The following is a 22,180-nucleotide window of genomic DNA, read 5'->3' as shown; positions in this document are numbered from 1 at the left end:
TGTGGAATATTTGGGGCACATTATCTCAGCAGAAGGGGTAGCAGTTGACCCTTCCAAGGTGGAGGCCATGACGAGCTGGCCAACTCCTAAGAACCTTCGGGCTCTCCGGGGCTTCTTGGGACTCACAGGTTACTACCGGAAGTTCATAAAAGGGTATGGATCTATTGCAGCTCCACTCACTGAGCAGTTGAAGAAAGACAGCTTCAATTGGGGACCAGAAGCAGATAGCGCTATGGAGGCTTTGAAAAGAGCTATGGTTAGTGCCCCAGTGTTAGCATTACCGGATTTCGAGCAGCAGTTTGTGGTGGAAACTGATGCATCTGGTTTGGGATTAGGAGTTGTTCTCATGCAACAAGGGCGACCAATAGCTTTCTACAGCCAAGTGTTATCAGGGAGGGCAAAACTCAAATCTGTATATGAGAGAGAACTGATGGTCATTGTTAAGGCCATTCAGAAGTGGCGACCATACTTGTTGGGTAGAAGATTCCTTGTGAGGACTGATCAAAGGAGTCTAAAATATTTGTTGGAGCAACGTATGGTGACAGAAGAACATCAGAGATGGCTCTCCAAATTATTGGGCTATGATTTCGAGATTTAGTACAAGCCAGGATTGGAGAATAAAGCTGCTGATGCCCTATCCAGGAAGGTGGAATGCTCTCAACTTATTGCTACATTTGTGCCTCAATTAGTGGATTGGGGTAAATTGAGGACAGAAAATATGACTAGTGAAGAATTGGGAAGCTTCAGAGAGGCCATAAGGAAAGGGGAAGACATACCATCAGGATATACAGTGGAGGATCAGCTCTTGTTACATAGAGGAAGGTTAGTTTTACCTATGACCTCTTCACTTATTCCACTGATACTTCAGGAGTTTCATGCAAGTGCTATTGGAGGACATTCAGGAGGACAAAAGACTTATCAGAGATTGGCTAGAGACTTTACTGGAAGGGGATGAAGAAAGATGTAGAGGAAATGGTGGCCCAGTGTGATACTTGCCAGAGGAACAAGTACCAAGCATGTGCCCCTGGGGGACTGTTGCAGCCACTTGAGTTACCTAATCAGGTTTGGTCAGAGGTGACTATGGACTTCATCGAAGGCTTACCCAAGTCGGAAGGTTACACTGTCATTCTAGTTGTAGTTGACCGACTTAGTAAGTATGCTCAATTCATAATAATGAGACATCCTTTTAATGCCACTACCGTTGCAGCAGTTTTCATCAGAGAGGTGGTGAAGCTTCATGATTTTCCTGAGTCGATAATCTCTAACAGAGATAACGTGTTCCTAAGTGACTTTTGGAATGAGATGTTCAAGTTACAAGGGACACATTTGAAGCGCAGTTCAGCCTACCACCCTCAGACAGATGGGCAATCTGAGGTAGTCAATAGAAGCGTGGAAACTTACCTTAGATGTTTTGCATGAGAGAAGCCCAAGCATTGGGTAAAATGGCTACCTTGGGCAGAATATTGGTACAACACTTCATTTCACAAAGCAGCGCAGGTCACACCTTTCAAAGTGCTTTATGGAAGGGATCCTCCAACCCTGATACAGTACAAGTCTCATTCTACATCAGTATCTCTAGTGGAGCAACAATTGTCAGAAAGGGATGAAATCTTGGGAGAGCTGAAGAGACACTTGTTACGAGCACAAAACATCATGAAGCAAGCAGCAGATCATCATAGGAAGGATGTTCCGTTTGAGATTGGAGAATTTGTATACTTAAAGTTGAGACCTTATAGACATAATACTTTAGCAAGAAGGTTAAGTGTTAAGTTGGCTCCAAGGTATTATGGCCCCTATGAGAAAGAGCAAAAGATTGGGAATGTAGCAAATCGCCTGAAGTTACCACCCACTACTACGATTCATCCAGTCTTCCATGTGTCACAATTAAAGAAGTTCAAAGGAAATTTTGTACCAATCGATACTTTACCGCCAACATTGTCTGAAGAGGGTACAAGTCTATTAGAGCCTGCTTCATTGAAAGGGGTTAGACACACTGAGGAAGGAGGGAAAGAAGTTTTGATTGAGTGAAAAGATCTACCGACACATGATGCTACTTGGGAGGCCTATGAGAACATACAAGCCCAGTTTCCTGCTTTCAACCTTGAGGACAAGGTTAATCTTTGGGCGGGGAGTGATGATGGACCGGACCGGCCGGTCCATCCCATAGCAACACCGGCCCAAACTAGGCCGGTTTCTGTTTACCAAAGGAGGAACCGCCCACCACTTGGGCGGTTGGCCGAAGGAGAGGGAGGGAATAACCGCCCACTTGGGCGGTTGGCTGAAGGAAAAGGAGGAGGAGGTTGGGCCCAACGGGCCCAACAAATGCATGAGGGAAAGTAATTTGTTTGTCATAAGGGTAGTTAGGATATTATGGGGGGAATTATGTGAGTATAAAAAGGAGTTAGGGTTTGTTTTGTGGACATCTTTTGTTTGGTGATTAATTTTCCTCTTTTCTAGTCTAGTGTTTGGGAGAAAGCTTCTCTTCTCGAATTGAGAGCATTGTATCCGTGGAAACTTGTAAGTCTTTTGATATTTAAGTTAACAAAGTGTTTGTGATTGTTTTCCTTCAAGAATTTCTCACTTTTCCTACTGTTTTTGGGCTGTTTTTACTGGATTCCGAAATTTGCAATTTTAAGTTCCATCACGTAACTACATATTTAACGACTAGCCATAATCTAAAGTGCTCTCTCACCACCTAGAGAAGTGATTAATCATAAGGGCTTGCGCCTATGAGAAATCTGAATTCAATCTTAAATTCTTCGCATGTAAAAGCTAAATATATGGGTATTGTATTATCTCTATCCATCTGCCTTAAAAAAATTTACCATGAAACTTAATCTGTTAAAATTCTCCTTGAATATATGCAAAGAGGTTGGGGCACCCCAAAAGAAAAATTTCGGAGCCCACAAGACAAGTATACTCTGACTAACTATTAAGAAGTTCAAAATTATATTCGATGGGAAGTATAATCTTAAGAAATTTTCAAATAGGACTAATACATCAAAAAAAAAATTTAAAGATACAATATGTTGATTTTCAAAGAATTGAATGCGCTAAATCAAAACATAATATGATATGCATAACATTTTAGAGAAATAGTCTTATTAAATCTATACGAAATAATATGAAACATAAACCTAACGAATTTGTAATTCAATGATTATGGGGATTTACTGCATAATCAATTTAAGAATTATAAAAAAATGTGATTTTTATGTCTTTGAATATTATATAAGGTTTATAGATTTTGTAAATTTATATATTATATATATTACAATTTTATGTATTTCATTAAGAGTCTTATGCAAGTGATTAGGGATGAATAAAGTTACAACACTACAAAGAAATTATATGAGGCTCTATACAAATCTTTAAATATTGAAGAATAATACACATTGCCACCAGGCCCACCACATCACACTCTTTCATCCACAAGTCTATTTTTGCTTGCGTTTCAATTGCTAATAAGTTCATTAAAGTTTATGCAATAAAAAAAAATTATTTACAAACTTATGATGCATTTGTTCCTTATTTATTCACAAAATTGCATTCAATGCATATTTAAAAATCTAGCACCTACCCCAAATTTATAAACTACCAAACCTATGCATTTGTGTGTGACAATCGAATTATTATGAATTTAAAAAACATAAAAATGCGGAATGGGTTTTTGTCTTGATCTTTAATTTTTAAGCAATAGTATAACGAAAGAAGGTAAAAAGGAAGCAATCCTACAAATGAACAAGATTTAGGTTTTACACAAGAAATTAACCCTTTTTTATTAGTTTTTTTGTGAATTTTAGTAGCACTTTCGAGTCACCTCGATGAAGGATGCCAATAAAGGCATTTTGGGTGCAATTTTAATAGCACTTTCGAGTCACCTCGATGAAGGATGCCAATAAAGGCATTTTTGGTGAATTTTAATAGCACTTTCGAGTCACCTCGATGAAGGATGCCAACAAAGGCACTATGACCTACGAAATTCATCCCACCACCCCAATAACGAAACTTGGGATCATTTATGCAATGTGATGGGGACATCAGAGCATGGAAAGTCTATCAGAGACGTGACCGTCGATCTACGGCCACTATTGAGTCGATGTATTTCTGAGTTGTATTATTTATGTTCTTTATTATTATGTCATGTTATATTTGCTTTATTAGTATTTCCATTTTTACCCCTTACTTAAGGAAGGTCGTATGTAAGCCCAGTAGGCATCGTCGTCTTTTATTTTCTTGAGTCTTTTGTACAAGACTATATATAGCTCAATTGTTCTCTTTTCATGTTAATGAATGAATGATGAATTTTCTTTCCCTTTGATTTCTTTGTGAGATCGTGAAAGTGTTTGAGAGGAAATCCCTAGGAGAGGGAAGTCGGATCACCCACCAACCTTGGAGACGACCGAGTTCGTGGTTCTACATTCTCTACCTCTTTCTCTCCTCCTTCCTCCCTCAACTAGCCGTCGGCCTAGAAATCCTCTCCATCTCCTTAAGCCACCGGCCACCATATAACTCCCCCTCACCATCAGTTAACCCCAACTCCCCCTCCCTCACCCAACCCCTCTCCATTCACCCCACCGAAATCCCACACCAATTCTCCACCAACCCGCCGGCCTTATCCCCCTCTCTCCCTCCAAAATTCAAATCCCCCTACTTGAATACCTTCCATAAATAATCCCCCTTAATTTGGGAAGACTTCATTTCAAATTTCAAATTAAATTGAATTTGAAAATTATTTTCAAATTAAGAGATCCTATTTTAGGAAAGTTACTAAATTTAAGTCCTATTTGAATTTCAAATTAGATGGGATTTAATTAAATATTTCTTAATTCCTAACTCCAAATTAAGAAACCCAAATATCTCTCCACAAATTCCCTCCCATCCCATTGAAGCCACCGGCCCCATCATGGGCTTCCCATGGAATTATTTCCATAAGCCTCTTTCCTCTTGGAAATAATTCAAACCTCCTCTCCCACCTCCTTAGCCGCCCCACCCTTCCCTAATTAAACCATAATCCTTTCTCGAAGTCAAAGGATTAATTGGGGAAACAAATACTTGATTTCCCTTCACCTTCTCTTCCAAAAATATGAACCAAATTTCCCTCTCTTGCTCTCATCCTTAGCCGGCCACCTCCATCCCTCTTCCCCTCTTGATTTATCATAAGCTCCTCCCTCTCAAGAGTAGTCTTAAAGGGAAGCAACGACGATCGATCTTCAACTACACAATCATCTTCTAAAGCCAATGAATGGCCGACCCGGATCTTGATTACGGCATCGCCTACGACGAACAAAGTTTTGTGAACATCCTTCACTCTACCTTCTTTGACGTCAACCCTAATATCGACCACACCGTCGAAGAGTATGTGGAGCGCATTCTGGATGCCCTTGTTGAAGCCATAGAAGAGCAACTTGACACCGTTCAGTGGAGGATTACAACCCAACCACGATAAAGGTTTACCAATCTTCCTTCTCTTGTATCTTCATTGTCTAACTTGCTCTTGTGATTTGATTGATTCATGACGATCTTGTCACCCACTTCTGCCAAGCCTAGTAATCGTAGGACTTGAGTTTGGTCTATATGCTTATAATCTCATTGTTAGCGTAGGGATTTTGTTTGAAAGCTACTTAATTTACATGTTATTGATATTCTACGTTATTTCAATAAATCAAGCATTTGGCAAGCGGCTTAGCCTAAACGTAGGTACCCCTCTCTTGTTTTATTTTATCGTTTTAAATTGCTAATAGTTTTAAACATAATTATTTTTATCAAGGAATCATGTAAATTCTTACTACATCCTTTTAAAAGCATCCTATGCCTACATCACAATGTGTTTTATGTGCAAAATCAGCTAAAATCTACACAGAAACATGCTCTCTAATGTATCAAAATGACACAAATAAGTTTCATGCAATGAACTCAAAGTCTCCCTCCCTCTAGCTACTCATCACCAAAAGGTGTCAGCACATAAGTGATGAGATAGCAAGGAAGAGGGAGATAGGCAGACAATAGACATAAGTCAAAAGGTAAAAAATAGGAGAGCTTAATGGAGTCAAAGAAGAAATGCGAGGCGGGGCGAAAAAAATCTTAAAGTGGAGCATATGGCCCCCCAAATACAAATTGTGTGGAATTTAATTGTGTCTACTAATTGGGTTGTACTATTGTATCGAATTTAACTCAGTTTGTCGTGTTTGTTGGGGGGTGCAGGGGGCCTCCCCTTGCTTGGTTTTGGGTGTATAATGCCTTGATGTTGTGTATCCGAGCACCCTATGACGCGCTGTGTACTCGAGCGCCCTAAACATTTTGTACCCGAGCATAAGAGCATGCATGGAGCAAACATTTAAAGCACCTCGAAGGGGTGCTGACAAGGACCCTCATAATTTATTTATTTTTTAATATAATCGTTGTCCTTAAGCATCTCTTTCAAGATCAAAAAAGAGGGTAGATAGCCTCCATTTTTCATGAAGAGTAAGAGTCATTAAAAGGGCGGGGGTATGGAATGTATAAAAGAAAAATATTTTTTAAAGGTACTTCCTTTACACACATGTTCATGCCCCTTCATTGTCATATCAAGGAAGTTAGCTCTAAACCAGTCGACTATTTCCATGAACTATTTGTAGTCTTAAGCACCATCCAAAAAAGTGATTGAAAGTCAAGCCTCAAAATTGAATGCCTGGTCGAAGTAGTCGACTTCGACCATGTGGGTGCTACTAGAGGACCCCACGTCATCATCAAACAACACGTCTAGTAATAGGTGGTGGAGCTTTCACCAGCATGTAAAGGATGAAGGGAGGTGCCAACTGTCAAGATGACACAGTCCAAGCTACCACCACCCATTGTGACATAAGAATGTTGGTGTAATCCTCATCATCTTCTTCCTCTCCTTCATTTGAAGAGTTGATGGAAAACTTCAACTTCTTGGGTGAATCTCCACCTTTGAACTTTTGTACAGCACCCTCTCCCTTGGAGGCCAATTTCCTTTTTCTTTTATCATCCTTTATAGCTATCATCTTAGGGTCCTAGTGTAGAGGATCCTCTAGGAAAAAACTTTGCCCCTTTATCTGGGCAAGGAAGCCCTTTAGCGAGGTGGGGATTTTCCTAGCATCCATCTTTTCCCTATTCGGGTTTAAGGCTCTGATCAAAATCCGCGAAGCTTTCTCTAACTTGATACTGAAGTATTGCTCTTTTACTTCTTCACAAACTCAACCAAACCATTCGTCTTCAGAGTTGGATGGCATACATGAATCTGCCTAAATGGTGGACTAACAAGAAATGCATCAAACTTAGTGAGGAAGAAGTCCAACTAGTACTCATAGCATAGAGACACCAGTCCCTGTGGCAGAACAAAACAGTTATGAGCTGCGTGGGAACAAGATGGCAGTCCTTTAGGAACATCGCCACCTCTAGAATAACAACCCATTAAAATTAAAAACAACATAACTATACATTGTGATGAGCTACTTTTTTTTTTTGCTACTTGTTTGCCTTGAGAAGCACTCAATCATCCCCTTTGACATCAAATATTTCATTGAAAATGCATCGACCTGCTACTGTGTTATTGACTAGGTCAATAGGCAGCTCAAAATAAAGAGTTGGCGGCAAAATGCACCACATCATCGGGTCTTGAGTTCCCACATCATATTTAGCTCAACTAAAAAGCTTATATTGAAACACTAACAATATCTCACATTGTAAATTCCATAATCTTATTTTAAGAGAATAACTTACTTAGTCTTCCCCAATGCCTTTAACATTTTGATAGGAAGTGGATACAATTTCAACAAAACCAGGAAACAACAACAAGAAAAATAGAAAGAAGAATACACTAGAACATTTTTTATTGAAAGAACTAGGAATGAAACCAAATATACAATTGGATCTTCAATTGGAGAGGAAAATCTAGCTCTCCCAAATCCCTAGCGGCCGGCTAGAGCCCTCTCAACCTAAGCAATTCTAAATTCAACCAAATCAAGCATAAAAACTGAACCCTAGGGTAAGCAACCTACTTAAGGCATACACTATATAGAAAATCCCAAAACAACCCTCTCTCTTTTGAATTTCCCTCTTAGCCGCCCTCTTTTCATTCAAATCCCCCACTCCCCTCTCGCGGCCCCACAACAAAGGGGTGAAATTCATTCAGGCGAAAGCATGTTTTGCCTCACATAAAATCTGGCCGGTCCATGAGGGACCAGTCCATCAATCCCTCCTCCTAAAGACCCACCTTGTCCTCAAAGTTGAAAGATGGAAACTACTGCTTCATTCTCTCGTACGGCTTCCATGTGGCATCATAATCGGGTTTGTTCTTCCATTTTATCAGCACTTCTTTAATCTCTCCCTCTCCCTATCGTACGTCTTTCAGCTCCAATGGATGCAACATTACCTCCAAATCCTCTGTCAGTGTCACGGGTAACTCTAAACTAGATGCATGATCACCGACAACCCTCCTCAACTATGACACGTGGAACACCAAATGTATAGTAGCGATCAAGGATAACTTCAATCGATAAGCCACTGTTCCAATCCTCTACAATATCTCATAGGGACCAAAGTACCTCGAACCAGCTTCTTATTTCTCCTGTTAGCTACCATCCTTTGTTTGTAGGGATGAAGCTTCAAGTATACCCTATCACATATCTCAAATTGCACGTCCTTCCTGCGCCCTTCCACATGCTTTTTATGATTTGTTGAGCCCTCAACAAATGCCTTTTAATTCAGCCAACACGCTATCCCTCTCCAACTACTGCTCCACCGACAAGATCGGTGTGCTTCTCTGCCAAAAATGCATCAAGTGAGTTAGGTCCCTCCCGTGCAACACTTTGAGAAGAGTCATCAGTAAAGTCAAATGATATGAAGTGTTATACCAGTACTCTTCCCAAGCCAGTCATTTGTCCCACAGTCGAGGTGTCTTCGAAACAAAACATCGCATGTATGTCTCTAGGCTCCTGTTTACCACCTTTGTCTGTCCGTCCATTTGGGGTAGTAAGCGGTGCTCCTTTTAATAATGTCCCCTACATCCTGAACAACTCCCTCAAAAAATGACTGAGAAACATTTTATCTTGATCGGACACTATAGATTTCAATATCCCATGCAATCTAACTATCATGTACGGATGTCATAGGGGAATAAAATGAGCATACTTGCTCAATCTGTACACCACCACCAAAATGACTATAAACCCCTAAAATCTGAGCAGACCATCTATGAAATCCATGGTGACCTCCTCCCACACTTCGTCGGGAAGAGCTAGAGATTACAGTAACTATCCCGGGGTCATGGCCATGTATTTGCTCCTCTGGCACATCTCATATCTAACCATAATCTCTTCTACATCTTTATGCATCACCTTTCAATACAACTCTTCCATCAACCTCATGAATGTCTTTTGTACCCCTGAATGACCCCTGATAACACTCCCATGGAACTCCTACAGAAGGTAAGGAATATGGACCGAGGTTTGGGGAAACACAAATCTCCCCTCAAACAGGAGTATCTCCCCCTTCAGGGAATAAGGGTGGTTACTCTCATTCCTCAGCAAATATGCCCTAATCCCACTCAGTTGATCATCCTAAACACTCTCCTCCTTAATAGCCCTCAAACTAACATCAGTGGCATCGAAATGGCTAGCTCCTGGAGCTCCCCTATGTGTCTAGACAAGGTATCAACTGCCTTGTTCTCTAGTCCTAGCTTATAATGAATCTCTAAATCATATCTAATAACTTTGATGGCCACCTCTGATACTCCTCAGTCACCATCCTCTACTCCAACAAGTACTTCATGATCCTCTGGTTTGTCCTAACAATGAAATGTCAGCCCAACGGGTAAGGCCGTCACTTCTGAATGGCCAACACAATGGCCATCAACTCCCTCTAATAAATTGACTTCAGTCCAGCTCTGGCTGTCAACATCTGGTTGAACTAAGCTATGGGCTTCTGATTCTGCATGAGCACTGTCCCCAATCCATACCAGGATGCATCAGTCTCCACCACAAAAACTTAGCTAAAATCTGGCAGAGCCAAGACCAATACCATGGTCATGACCTTCTTCAATATCTCAAAGGCTTGAGTAGCTGCCTCTCCCCACAGAAAAATATCCTTATTCAACTGCTCCGTCAATGGCCAAACTATAATGTTGCATCCCCTCACAAACCTCTTGAAGTACCCAGTCAACCCTAGGAAACCCCTCAGCTACTTCAAAGTCTTAGGTAGCGACCATTTCAGTATAGCCTCACTTTTTTTCTGATCAACGACCACCACCTCTTGAGATACCACGTGCCCCAAGTACTGCACACTGGGATGTGCAAAGCAACACTTCTTCAGGTTAGCATACAGCCAATGCTCCCATAACACCTCAAATACTACATTCAAATGCTCCAAATGCTCCTCATCCGACCTTCTGTACAAAAGGATGTCATCAAAGAAAACAAGTACAAATCTCCTGAGGTATGGTCTGAAAATCCTGTTCATGAGGGACTGGAATGTTGTAGGTGTGTTGGTGAGATCAAACGCATCACCTAGAACTCGTAGTGTCCCTCAAGTGTCCTGAATGCATTATATGAGGCATCTTTCTTTCTCATCCTAATCTGATGGTATCCATACTTTAAATCTATCTTCATGAACAACCGTTCCATAAAGCTCATTAAGCAACTCATTGATCACCGATATAGGAAACTTATCTAACACAGTCTCGTTATTTAGGACTTGATAATCCACACATAATCTCCAGTTTCATCCTTCTTCTTGACCAGTAACATTGGACTAGAAAAAGGGCTCGCGCTTGGCCTAACGATCCTTGCCTCCAACATCTCTCGGATCAGCTTCTCGATCTCATCCTTTTGGATCTGAGGGTATCAATAAGGTCTGACACTAATCGGTGCCGCCCCCTCCTTCAAGATGATGGCATGCTCCATCTCCCTTAATGGCGGCAACACTTGAGGTGGCTGAAAAGCCTTACTGAATTGTTGTATAAGATATTGTATTGAAAGAGGAATGTCTCCCTACCCCTCCAACCTGACCCCTCCAAGCTATGAAACTCCACCGAAAATCCCACCCCCTCCTATATGGTCCTCACTATAGTTTTGAGAGAAACCATGACTTTGAATAACCCTGCATCTCCCCTCATCACCACCCTCCTTCCCTCCACCATCATTTCCATTGTCAGTGCTCCCAAATTAACCTTTGTGTCTCTCATGATTTGCGGTCATTTCATCTCCAAGATGAAAACAATGCTTCCTAACTCCAGTGGAAGGAAGTCCTCACTCACCTGGATCCCCTGTATGGTTAGAATCACCCTCCTACACACTCCTTTGCCTGTCTCCACCTTCCATGCACCCATCATCACTCTGTAGCACCCTATGTCTACAAGCTTCACCCCCAATTGGTCCACGACCTGGTTGGAGATGAAATTGTAGGTAGCCCTATTGTCTATTAGCACGGTAGCACCACTATCTCCTTGTTCTCTATCTCTACTCTCACTTTCATGATGTAATTTATAGTGAATCCCACCATTGAGTGTAAGGATAACTCTGTCACATATAAATGCACCTCTTCTTCCTCCACCACTACCTCACTCCCACCTCCCTCAGTTTCCTCATTATCATAGATGGTGAGAACCTAAAGAGTTCAATCCTTACGCCTGTGCCCTAGTGTATATCTCTCACCGCATCTAAAATACATCCTATTCGCCCTCTTCTCCTGTAACTCCGTCTCAGTGAGCTTTTTGAAGTTTCCCCCAGGTCTCCCTCCTACAGTCTTCTCCTTTGAAGTCTCTCTAAGAATACGTGGTGTCAACCCCTTGGCTGTCAAAAAGGTGGTGATAATCCTGTAAGAACCTCCTGAGCTGCTATATTTGGCCCCTCTCTTTAGGTGTCTCTAATCCTCCACTAATTGAGCTGACTCCATAGCCTCTCCCTAATCACGAGGCCTCATCACTCTAACTATCACCCAAATCTCTAGTTTGAGCTCTTTCATAAAGTCTCCCTCCAACACAGTCTCCAAAAGTCAATCCAGTCGGCTGGTAAGGTACTCAAAGCTCTCACGGTACTCCACCACTATCTCCTGTGTCAGAGCGAAGTAATATTCATAGAAGTCCTCTCCCCCACTATTTCAAAAACGTTTCAACAAGCAGTCATTAAACTCCCTTCAGGTCCGTATGGGTTGCCTCATATCCCTCCTTTGGTACCATGCTAATACTTTCCCTTCCAAGCACAGCCCAGCCACCGTCAATCTCTCCTCCTCCATCAACTCATTGATGACAAAGTATCTTTCCACCTGTAGATCTACCCATGTGCATGCTCTCCCTCAAAAACAAGCATCTTTAGCAACCTCGCCCTTAGATCTCCTGATTCCCCCTATTTTCTCCATAACCTATCATTCCCCAAGGGGGTGGTCCTCCCAAGTATCCCGATCATCCCTTGTATGCTCGTACACATAACCTTTGTCAAATTATCCCCTCCTTTCAACTCTAGCACCCTTCCGATCACAATCAGCCCCTCTACTTTCAAATTCACCACCTCTTCACTCATAACTAACCCCTCACTCCTCTCCCCATACCCTCCACTCATAACTAACCCATCACGCCTCTCCCCACACCCTCTTCATATCTTCTTCTCCCTAAGAATGGTCTCTAAGGGAGGCCTTCTCTATCTCCCTCCACAATCTCAAACAGTTGATCTTCCCTTCTCATTATCGGATTAGAGTTTTCTCCACTCCCTTAGTAGCCGACAGCTCCCCTCGCCTCCGACGCCGTCATTTTGGTTTGAACCTCGAGCATCTTTCTCATCATCTCCTCCATGATGACGAACTTCTCATTGATCTTCTCATGAATGGCTGAAATTTGAGTTTCATATTTCAATTGTCCGATCTCCTCTTTCAACACTTCTACCTTTCTTCCTGTCATAGATACCCGGATCTAAGCTTTGATACCTATTTGATAGGAAGTGAATGCAATTTCAGCAAAACCAGGAAACAACAACAAGAAATATAGGAAGAAGAACACACAAGAATACTTTTTATTGAAAGAACTAAGAAAGAAACACAATATACAATTGGATCTTCAATTGGAGAGGAAGATCCAGCTCTTCCAAATCCCTAGCTGCTGGCTAGAGCCCTCTCAACCTAAGCAATTCTAAATTCAGCCAAAATCAAGCATAAAAATTGAACCCTAGCGTAAACAACCTACATAAGACATACAATACATAGCAAATCCCAAAAACAGTCCTCTCCCTTTTGAATTTCCCTCCTAGCCACCCCCTTCTCATTAAATCCCCCACGGATCCAAACAAAGGGGCGGGGTTCATTTAGGTGGAAGCATTTTCCGCCTCACGTAAAATCTAGCCGGTCCAAGAGGGACCGACCCATCCTTGACCGATCAAGGAGGGACCAGTCCATCACATTTCCACCTTTCCATTTAGATTTCTACAAACAAATAATATGTATATTTCTTATAATCATTGTGTTATTCAATTCTCTTGTATTCTTGTTTAACGTCAACAAATTCAACAGGAATTGCATGAAAAAATGGAAAATAAAACAAATAATCACTAACTTTCAAATGTATAGACAGAGATGAATATCATACTGTTCCAGCTGAGCGGCAAATTGAGCAACTTTCTGCTTACACTGGTTTACAGAAGTTGTAACCTCTTCACTTTGAAAAAGATCTGCTGCCCGCTCAAAGTAATCCATAGATTTCTCTAAGTTCTGCTCTTGCTCATAAATTTCACCAATTTCCTGAAAACAAGTTCAAGCATTCAAACATATATAGCATGTGAATAACCGCAATACAAAAGGCGTAGTTTAAAAAGGAAACGAAAGAAAAATTGCAATCATTATCGAGACAAACATCAGTCCCAAACCTCCTCTAAATAAAGCAAAATAAAAACTTAATAAAGCATGATGGAAACTGCCTTTACAACATTCAGATTTTAAGTACCTTGCAGTATCTTGCAGCCATAGTCAGTCTACCAATATCCAAGAAAAGATTCACAGCCTGATTTAGAGATTGTACAGCATCTGCAGAAGAAATTAAATAACGGAATTTGGTTATTCATTCCTAAAATAGTAAAAAGAACTTTTTTTAGCAGTATTAATGAAATAAATAATAGTTTAATGCTAGAATTTTGGACAAGCATACGCAGGATAGGATGCAGCCAAAAAAACATTATTCTAAAATCATGGTAACACCTTCACATGCATAATTTTATTTCTATTAAGTACATATTATCTGCATGCCTTTAATAGTTAATGCATTTCAATTTGAATATTAACCTAGTATTGCACTAGCACCATGACAAAACAAATGGTAACAAATTCACAAATATCCAAATATAAAAGGTATAATAAAACCGAAAAAAATAAATCATCATCATTGATCCCAAGCACAAGTGAGAATAGTTGAATGTCGATGTTTAGTCGATAAACAATAGTACAACTTATGCCAAATCAGATGAAATGAATCCAATTTCGAATGGTATTGGTGCTAAGCCATTCTCCAAGAGCAACAAACCAACAAGCTATGGGCTCCGAAAATTCCGCCCCGACCTTGCCCGTTGCTTTTCGGGAGGTTTTAACGGATTAAGTTCAAGGATAAATGATGAGGACATCGTCAGAGATTTCGACACATGTACCATCAGGAGACGCCGGAGATCGACGGCCACGATCATGAGTTTTATTTTGAGTCATTTATGTAGTAGTTTATTTGATTTTTATGTGTTTCCGTTTTTGCCCTTATGGGTATTTAGTCGCTATTGTAGCCCAAGGGGCATTTTAGTCTTTTGTTTTCTTTGTCATTTAGAGGCCTATATATATGGTCATTTTCCTATGTATGATTAGTTTTTGATGAAATGAAATTTATTTTGTGTTCTCTTTGTGAGTGCATATCTCTCTCAAATCTCTTAGTGAGTTTTGAGAAGAGCTAGATCTCTTTATGAGTTCTAGACCTTCTTTTCCATTATCTTTGTGATCAATTGGTGTGGGAAATCAAGGTGAATCCGTGGCATAGTAATCCCTAGTAGAATTGCCCTTTTCCTCCCTCGGATCCTTGCCGCCGCCCCTTTCCCCTAGGCAACCGCCGGCCAGCCTCCCGCCGACCAACCCAGCACCCCATCCCACTGGCCTGTAAAGCCCTCCCGCCGGCCAGAAAACCGCCCAGCGGCCCACCGTCCACCGTGGAGTCCTTGCCGCCAGCCACCCTCAGCCTTGCCGCCGGTCACCCATGAAGCCTTGCCGCCGATTTCCCTCTAGCCCACCTATTCGAATTTTGAATTCTCCTCCCCTAATGAATTTCCTAATTAAGTCAAATTAAATTAGGATATTAATTACGGTGAGTTACAATCTTTTTGAAATTCAAATTTCAATTCCTTCCTATTGTCATATGAGTTGGGAGTTACTTAATATAATTAATTCTGAAATTAAAATCGGAATTTTAATTATATTAATTTAATCCTATGTGGTCCCCACCTACTCAAACCTAAAGCCACATCACCCCTTTTTTTTTTACATGGACGGCCCCCTCTCTCTCTCCCCTCTTAATTTTCTTTAATGCACCATTAACCCCTTCCCTCCTAAACTTGATTTCAAATTCAAAATTTCTGAAATTGAAATTAAGAGCCCTCCAATTTCGGAAATCTGAATAAAATTTCAGATTTAGAGTTTCTTCCCCCATAGCCTCACCCGCCCCTCTCCCCTCTCCAACCCGTGGCCCCTCCTCCTTCCCCTTGTTCACGGTTTGCTCTTCCCCTCACATCTTCTCTCGGATGCTCCATCAACCACAGCTTCGTCTTTGATGATCAAGGAAGAAAGGATAAGACGTTGGATGCTCTCTAGTCATCCCATGGACTACCCGCCACCGGCTACCACTCCAACGGACTACACTTTGTGCACCATTTGCCTCCTAGTGGCATCGCTCGGTTGCTCTCAATCTTCCTCCATTAAAAGTTCCACCAACAAGAGAGTGAGTGAGAGACCCAAGGTGAAAAGTTCTATTTGTTAATTGTGGATTATTGTTTCTCTCCATAACATTACTACCTAATTCTATGTTGTCAATTTGATATTGTCCCATTAATCTAGTTGTAACCACATGTCTTACTTAATTTCGACTTGATAATTCCGATAACTTAATTTGGGTAAACATGAATTCTATAACTAGCAAAGCTTTAACAATCTTATATTAAAATCCCCAAGCAGTTCTTGTCTCCATGCATTATGTTTCACATTAATAAATCTTGGGAAGGCAAATTAGGTTTGTAGATAAGATACTACCCAGAGATTTCGCCCTCATTTTGCGAGGATTTTATGATCTAAGTTCTGGTTTCCTATAGGCACAAGCCCCTATAGTTAATTACCCCTTCCGATAACAAGAGAGAACTTTTGATTAAGGCTAGTCGTCAATCAAATACGTAGAAAGTATGTGTTATCTGACATATAGTAGCAGCATGGGCTTGGATTTTGGAAGTTGTATATTTAAAATTGAAAATTTCACCCTCTTGCACTTAAAGCGGATGGTGGGGAATGGATGATGGACCCAATCAAGATCTCATGATTCCGCCATCCCGGACCATCGTGGTTTCGGCTCTATTTAGTCAAAGGAGGTAGCGACCCAACCTGGCAGAAGGATCCTTGTCGGCAGCCATAGGTTGCTTCATCCAAGGGTACCTTGTAGACCTAGGGTGGGTAATTGTCTAAGAGGAGAAATTTGAATTCATCTTAGCTGACATAGGGGTTTGTGCCCAATCGATTATATCATATTGATTCATATCTCAAAGATTTAATGACATTGGGGAGCATATGGGCTCCGGCCATAACTATAATTTGATGGTTTCATTTGGCGGCAAACCACCCGGTTCAGAGAGCCCCAGTCATAGTTGTTTACATGTGATGTCATTTGGAGACACAACCGCCGGATTGCAAACATGTGTCCCGTCCTTACTGACAGGAGATTGTTTAAGAATGAATCTTATGATATTCTCAATCAGACATTAGCTCTTTGTGAGCTGAAGTAGTTTTCAATTTGTCTATATCGACAAACTGTTGTGGAGGGTGTATGAATTTTACTTTAAGTGATTAATGGTTGAGTTTCAATTTTAAACATTTGGATTTTGGACTTTCTGGCATTTTGGTGTCATTTGAAAGTATATAGAGTATTTAAAATTAACTCCTCCGGTTGAAATCTACATTCAATAAAACCATCATCGGGGTGTACGGGCATTTTCATTGAATAAACCTAGTCAACCCTATTAACTTGCCAATAGAGGATCGGGTTTGTTGGATGTATGATTTTATTAAATGAATTTTTCTATTCATAGGCCTTGAAGACCTAATATGAACGTATTAAAACAAATATCTCGGTTGATACCATGACCATATATTTGTTTAATGGTTCGAGCTGTGTTGACTTCTGTCTACCCTCATAGAAAGATCGGGCACGAACTTGATTTCATTTATTGACCCGCGCAGCATCCCTAGATTTCACGTGTATACTTGTAACACACTCGTCAGGGCCCACGCGGGTTTATGATTGCATGTATATAAGTTTGCATGCTTGCATGTGCATTTCTGTGTTTATGTATATACATGTTGTAGTGTATATGTGTGGGGGCATTTTAAAATGTTGATCAATTGCAAGGGCAACTGTTATTTGGATCTATTCGATGCCCCGTTTGTGTTAACTAGCAAATGCAATTTCTTTTTGTAGATAACACTAGATGTATATTTTCATCAAGATGATTTGTTCTATTTGATCACTCATACCTATTGTAAAGATTTATTATTTTTGGGTCGGATCCGTCACTCTCATGCCCATTTTGAAGCTTTAATTTCCTGGGATTCAAATCACTTATTTTTTCAAAGAAAATTATTATCAGATACTACCAAAAAATTTATTTTATTGTGACATTTTCAATTTAATACTAGCAATCTGGGTCACAACAAATTATCAACTAACACTTCAAACTGAACATCTAAAAGTAAATTGAGTTTCCACTGGCTGAATAAAGAGGTAGGTCTACTGTTAACAAACACCCCCTTAAAGTAGAAATAAATCTCTAAGGACAGTGAAAAACTGGAAACTGTTAACAAATCCCTTTTTAAAGTAGAAATAAATCTCTAAGGAACTGGAAGCTATGACCTTCAGCTGAAATTTTCTTATAACAGTTTGCCGCATCCACATAAGCTGATGCTGCTTCATGTTTGCTATCTGACTGGACATGGGAGAAACATAAATTAGACGGAAATATATGTTTATGTGAAGTGAAATGAACCAGGAAAGCAATGAATGAACCTTTAAGTGGCAATTTGCCTTCTTGGTGTATACTGCTCCAGCTTTGTCCCCTGAAACATCAAAAGTACCAAACGGTAAGCCAATGGAAAAGTATTTCTGCTGTTCTTCTGTTCTGCTTCTCTAAGATCAGCTCCACCTATAAAGAACTACAATTGCTTTCAAGAGCACATAAGTTTTGGAGATCATTACATTGATGTTGCCAATGAGAAAAGGGAGCATATATAAAATTTCTAAGATTTTCCCAAAATGGTATATCTAATGATCGATATCAAAACAAATTAGAACAAAGTCATAAATTCTGAGGCGCCTATAAAAAATGTTGTTTCAGGAACATCAATATCAATATTTTGTTTACTCGAAATGGTAAGCTTAATATCAAAGGGAAGTGGAGCCAAAAGAAAAATAGTCTGTATTTATGAGAAAAGACTATTATAATATAATAATTTTTCATAACCCCAATAGCTAATAAAGGCTCTATATTCACTTTTTATTAATTAAATCATGTCATTTTCAATGGGATGCTACACTAAAAAGTATGGGCAAGTCTGGAATCTAGTTTAGAACATTAATGATGTACACAATTAAAAAGAAAATAATTGTTCCGAAAGAGTGATTACAGTGTGATAGTACTTTCACCCAAAATAAATAAAAAAATGTTGCATGCCTCACGAAGCAAACACATAAAAAATATCTGCCTGTATATAATTCAACAATTTCTTTTAAAATGTTAATTAAATAAGACACCATAGAAGGCGCCCCTCAAACACCACTCAACACGTCAATTAGAGTTAGAAATGCTCAAAATCATCATCAATCCAACCATAGAAAATCACCACCCCATGTTAAATGTGATTAACTTGGGATCCAGCTTAATTCTTGGCAAACAGTTTTTAAGGCATCTAAATCTTGATTCCTTTTAAATCTCCTTATATGTGATTAATTTAGTATGATTTATCAAATCCTGTGGAGCATAGGATTTAAGGAATTTATGAAAAATAGGTCCCTCATAGCTCTCTCTCACGCATGCGCACGCACACAGAACTCCCTCCTCTCGGCTTGCTAGTAAAATTCCCCATTAGGACCTCAGGTTTTAGAAGTTTTCCTCCTACTTTCTTGCTCTTGAGTAGTTTGCCACCAACTATCTCCAAACCCTTCATTGATTTTCCTCATTTCTCTAGTCATGGTTTATCCTCTATGGCTCAACACTAAAAAAGTTATTATCGTCCCATTCTCCTGTTTCATCGACCACCATTGTTGTATTATTATACATCCCTCTTACTCAGTTGTTAATGTTATCTACTAGATCTATAGCTTTGCTGCTATGATTTATAGATATGCATAGAAATACCACCAAGGTGAACTTCTCCCTTTTCTTCTAGCATTTCGTCATGATCATTGGAATGAAATGTACTATGTTGTTAACATCTCTTGCTTTTTATGTTGTTTTATGTTGTTCCTCGATCCTCTTTTCAATTGAGCCTCGAATTGCTCTATAGAAAGCTTAAGTAAAGTTGGTTATCACATGGATTTTGTTCTTTAAGTAGGATGCAACTTTATTTGGAAATGGATCCGATTTTTTTAATAAAACCATCAAATTTTTTATCTATCAACTCCATTGAATCCATGACATCAAAAGCTTCAAATGGTATGTTTCAATTGTTGAATGGATGATAATAACAATAGCCAACAGCTCCAAGTAAAAGCCCAGGTCAACCTTGACCCGAATTGCCCATTGATTAGGCCCAAGGAAGTGACCATTTAGTTTCATTCCCAATTAGGGAAGGGTGCACTTTGGTTTGTTTGTTATTCACACAAATATAAATATTCTTTAAGAAAAAAAAGTAGCTCCAAGTAAAAGCCCAGGTCAACCTTGACCCGAATTGCCCATTGATTAGGCCCAAGGAAGTGATCATTTAGTTTCATTCCCAATTAGGGAAGGGTGCACTTTGGTTTGTTTGTTATTCACACATATAAATATACTTTAAGAAAAAAAAAAGTCAAAATACCCCTCTTGAAATATATAAATAAGCATTAATTTTATCCATTTTGGGCATATGAACTAAAGAGACATAACCCCTAGATCGTAGAAATTTTAAAACTCTAAACTCTGTCAAGAGATCCAATCGATAATCCTAGTGTTACCTAGTACATCCTACAATACCGTCTCCAATTTCCTGTCAGCTCTAATTCATTTAATCACCCCTCTTTTCAAGAGAGAGATTGTCCCGACTGCCTCTCTTCCTTCCTTCTTCCCTAAACCCTAACTCAAAGTCATTCAATCCACTCCAATATTTTAAAGCAAGAGACTATTTCAACGGCCATGTAATGCTATAAACATCAACACTCCATATTCCCTTAACTATCACCGTAGGGTGATCCACCAAAATTTAGATATTTTACATTGCATTATGCTGTTCCAATTCCAGAGATGAGTGGTCATCTGTAAATTGGGATTATAACTAATAGAAATTGTTTCAAAAGAGCAATACCCTGTAATTTTTCTAGGTCCTACACCCCAAAAAAGTGCCTCCTGTGCACTGCACTGCTTTTCTGACGATAAATTCTTTGTTTTTTCTACCGACGCGCTACTCCAACAAGCAAGAACAAGATTTACTAATTCCTGCTTAACTTTAATCCTACGGGTAGACAAACAACCACTGAAAATTAAGCTATTCCATTCAATTTGCTTGTTATTTCCAACAGATTCAGTCATCTAACAAGGTTATGTAGAGCATCCCTCTACAGATCATCCAAAATTCACCTAAATCCTTCATGAATCTCGAAAAAAAATCAAGCCTACAATCACGTAACAAGTATCCATATTGCAACCATCCGATCGCCCTAAACCATACCATGCATTCAAAAATGCATTGCTTTTGAAAACTCGCAGCGCATCTCACAGTTCGTAAACAAAAAACAAATTCGAAATAGATGAAAGGAAACGACTGAATCCCATACAGTTCTTTCCGAGCTTGAAACAATTCGCCGCCTTCTCGTACAAATCTACAGCATCCTCGTGCTTCGATCCGAATATTCCCCATCCCGTAAGCTTCTTCTCCGCCTTCCTCTCGAACTCTTCCCCCTTCGCCGTTTGATCTGCCATTTTGCCAAGATCCGCCGATCCTTGCCCGTCGTCCCCCTTTTTCCTCTTCTCCTTCCTCGAACAGAAAAGAAAACGACGACTGAAATCTATTTTGAAAACAGAAAAAGACAAAAAGAAGAATATAAAAGAAATCAGATTGAACCACGAAGAAACGGGGGGAAGCATGAATTGAGAAAAAGGACTGCGTGTTTGGCGTTACAATCTCTCTGAGCCGTCTGATTTCGGAGCCATTATTTCCTACCGTCAGATCATCCAAGACGGCTAAGCTCTCTGACAACGCGCTATACCATACAGGGCATGACTTCTCGCCGCATAGATCATAAAAGCACGTGAATCAGGACCGTCCGTTGGAGACAAGTCGATTGTTACATGAACTAAAATAGGAAAAAAATACTATCCAGTTTTATTTTGATAGCAATATTTCATTTCCTTTTTTTTTTCAAAGTAAAAATTTTTTTTATTTTATTTTATATTAGATGTCAAATAATATATATATATATATAGTGGAGAAACCAGTAATTTTATTAAATGGGGTCTAAATTATTTTATTAAGTTTTGCTTGGTGATTGTATTAGATTTTAGATGTGCAAAAATGTGTTCTTTTTAATAGCCAAAGAAGCTAAAAAAATCATAAGTAAGAATCTATCCTTCCTCATGGCCCTTCAAGGGAGGAGAAGGCTGGGCCTCGCGATAATTTCATGCTCGTAAATTGAAATCAACCAAAAAAAAAAAAACTTTAACTCTCATTTGCTAGCTAATGTCTGCGCAAGCGCACGCGTGAGGGTTGTAAGGCGAGGGATGACAAA

The 22,180-nt window shown here is 39.8% G+C and overlaps 1 protein-coding gene across 1 annotated transcript in view; it reads right to left on the bottom strand.

Moving 5' to 3' along the window:
• LOC110099532 (alpha-soluble NSF attachment protein) overlaps positions 1-21,508 on the bottom strand; it is a 34,171-nt gene extending 12,663 nt beyond the window's left edge. Inside the window, exons 1-5 of the mRNA XM_020826722.2 lie at positions 21,230-21,508; positions 18,272-18,321; positions 18,119-18,191; positions 13,928-14,007; positions 13,574-13,725 (exon numbers count right to left, since the gene is read on the bottom strand). Of these exons, the coding sequence (XP_020682381.1) occupies positions 13,574-13,725; positions 13,928-14,007; positions 18,119-18,191; positions 18,272-18,321; positions 21,230-21,374 (500 nt within the window). The 5' untranslated portion in view covers positions 21,375-21,508. The remainder of the gene's footprint in view (positions 1-13,573; positions 13,726-13,927; positions 14,008-18,118; positions 18,192-18,271; positions 18,322-21,229) is intronic.
• Positions 21,509-22,180: the final 672 nt, after the last annotated feature.

Source organism: Dendrobium catenatum, unplaced genomic scaffold, assembly GCF_001605985.2.
Source record: "Dendrobium catenatum unplaced genomic scaffold, ASM160598v2 original_scaffold_62511, whole genome shotgun sequence".
Taxonomy (NCBI): Eukaryota; Viridiplantae; Streptophyta; class Magnoliopsida; order Asparagales; family Orchidaceae; genus Dendrobium; species Dendrobium catenatum.
This window is presented reverse-complemented; position numbering and strand designations above follow the sequence as displayed.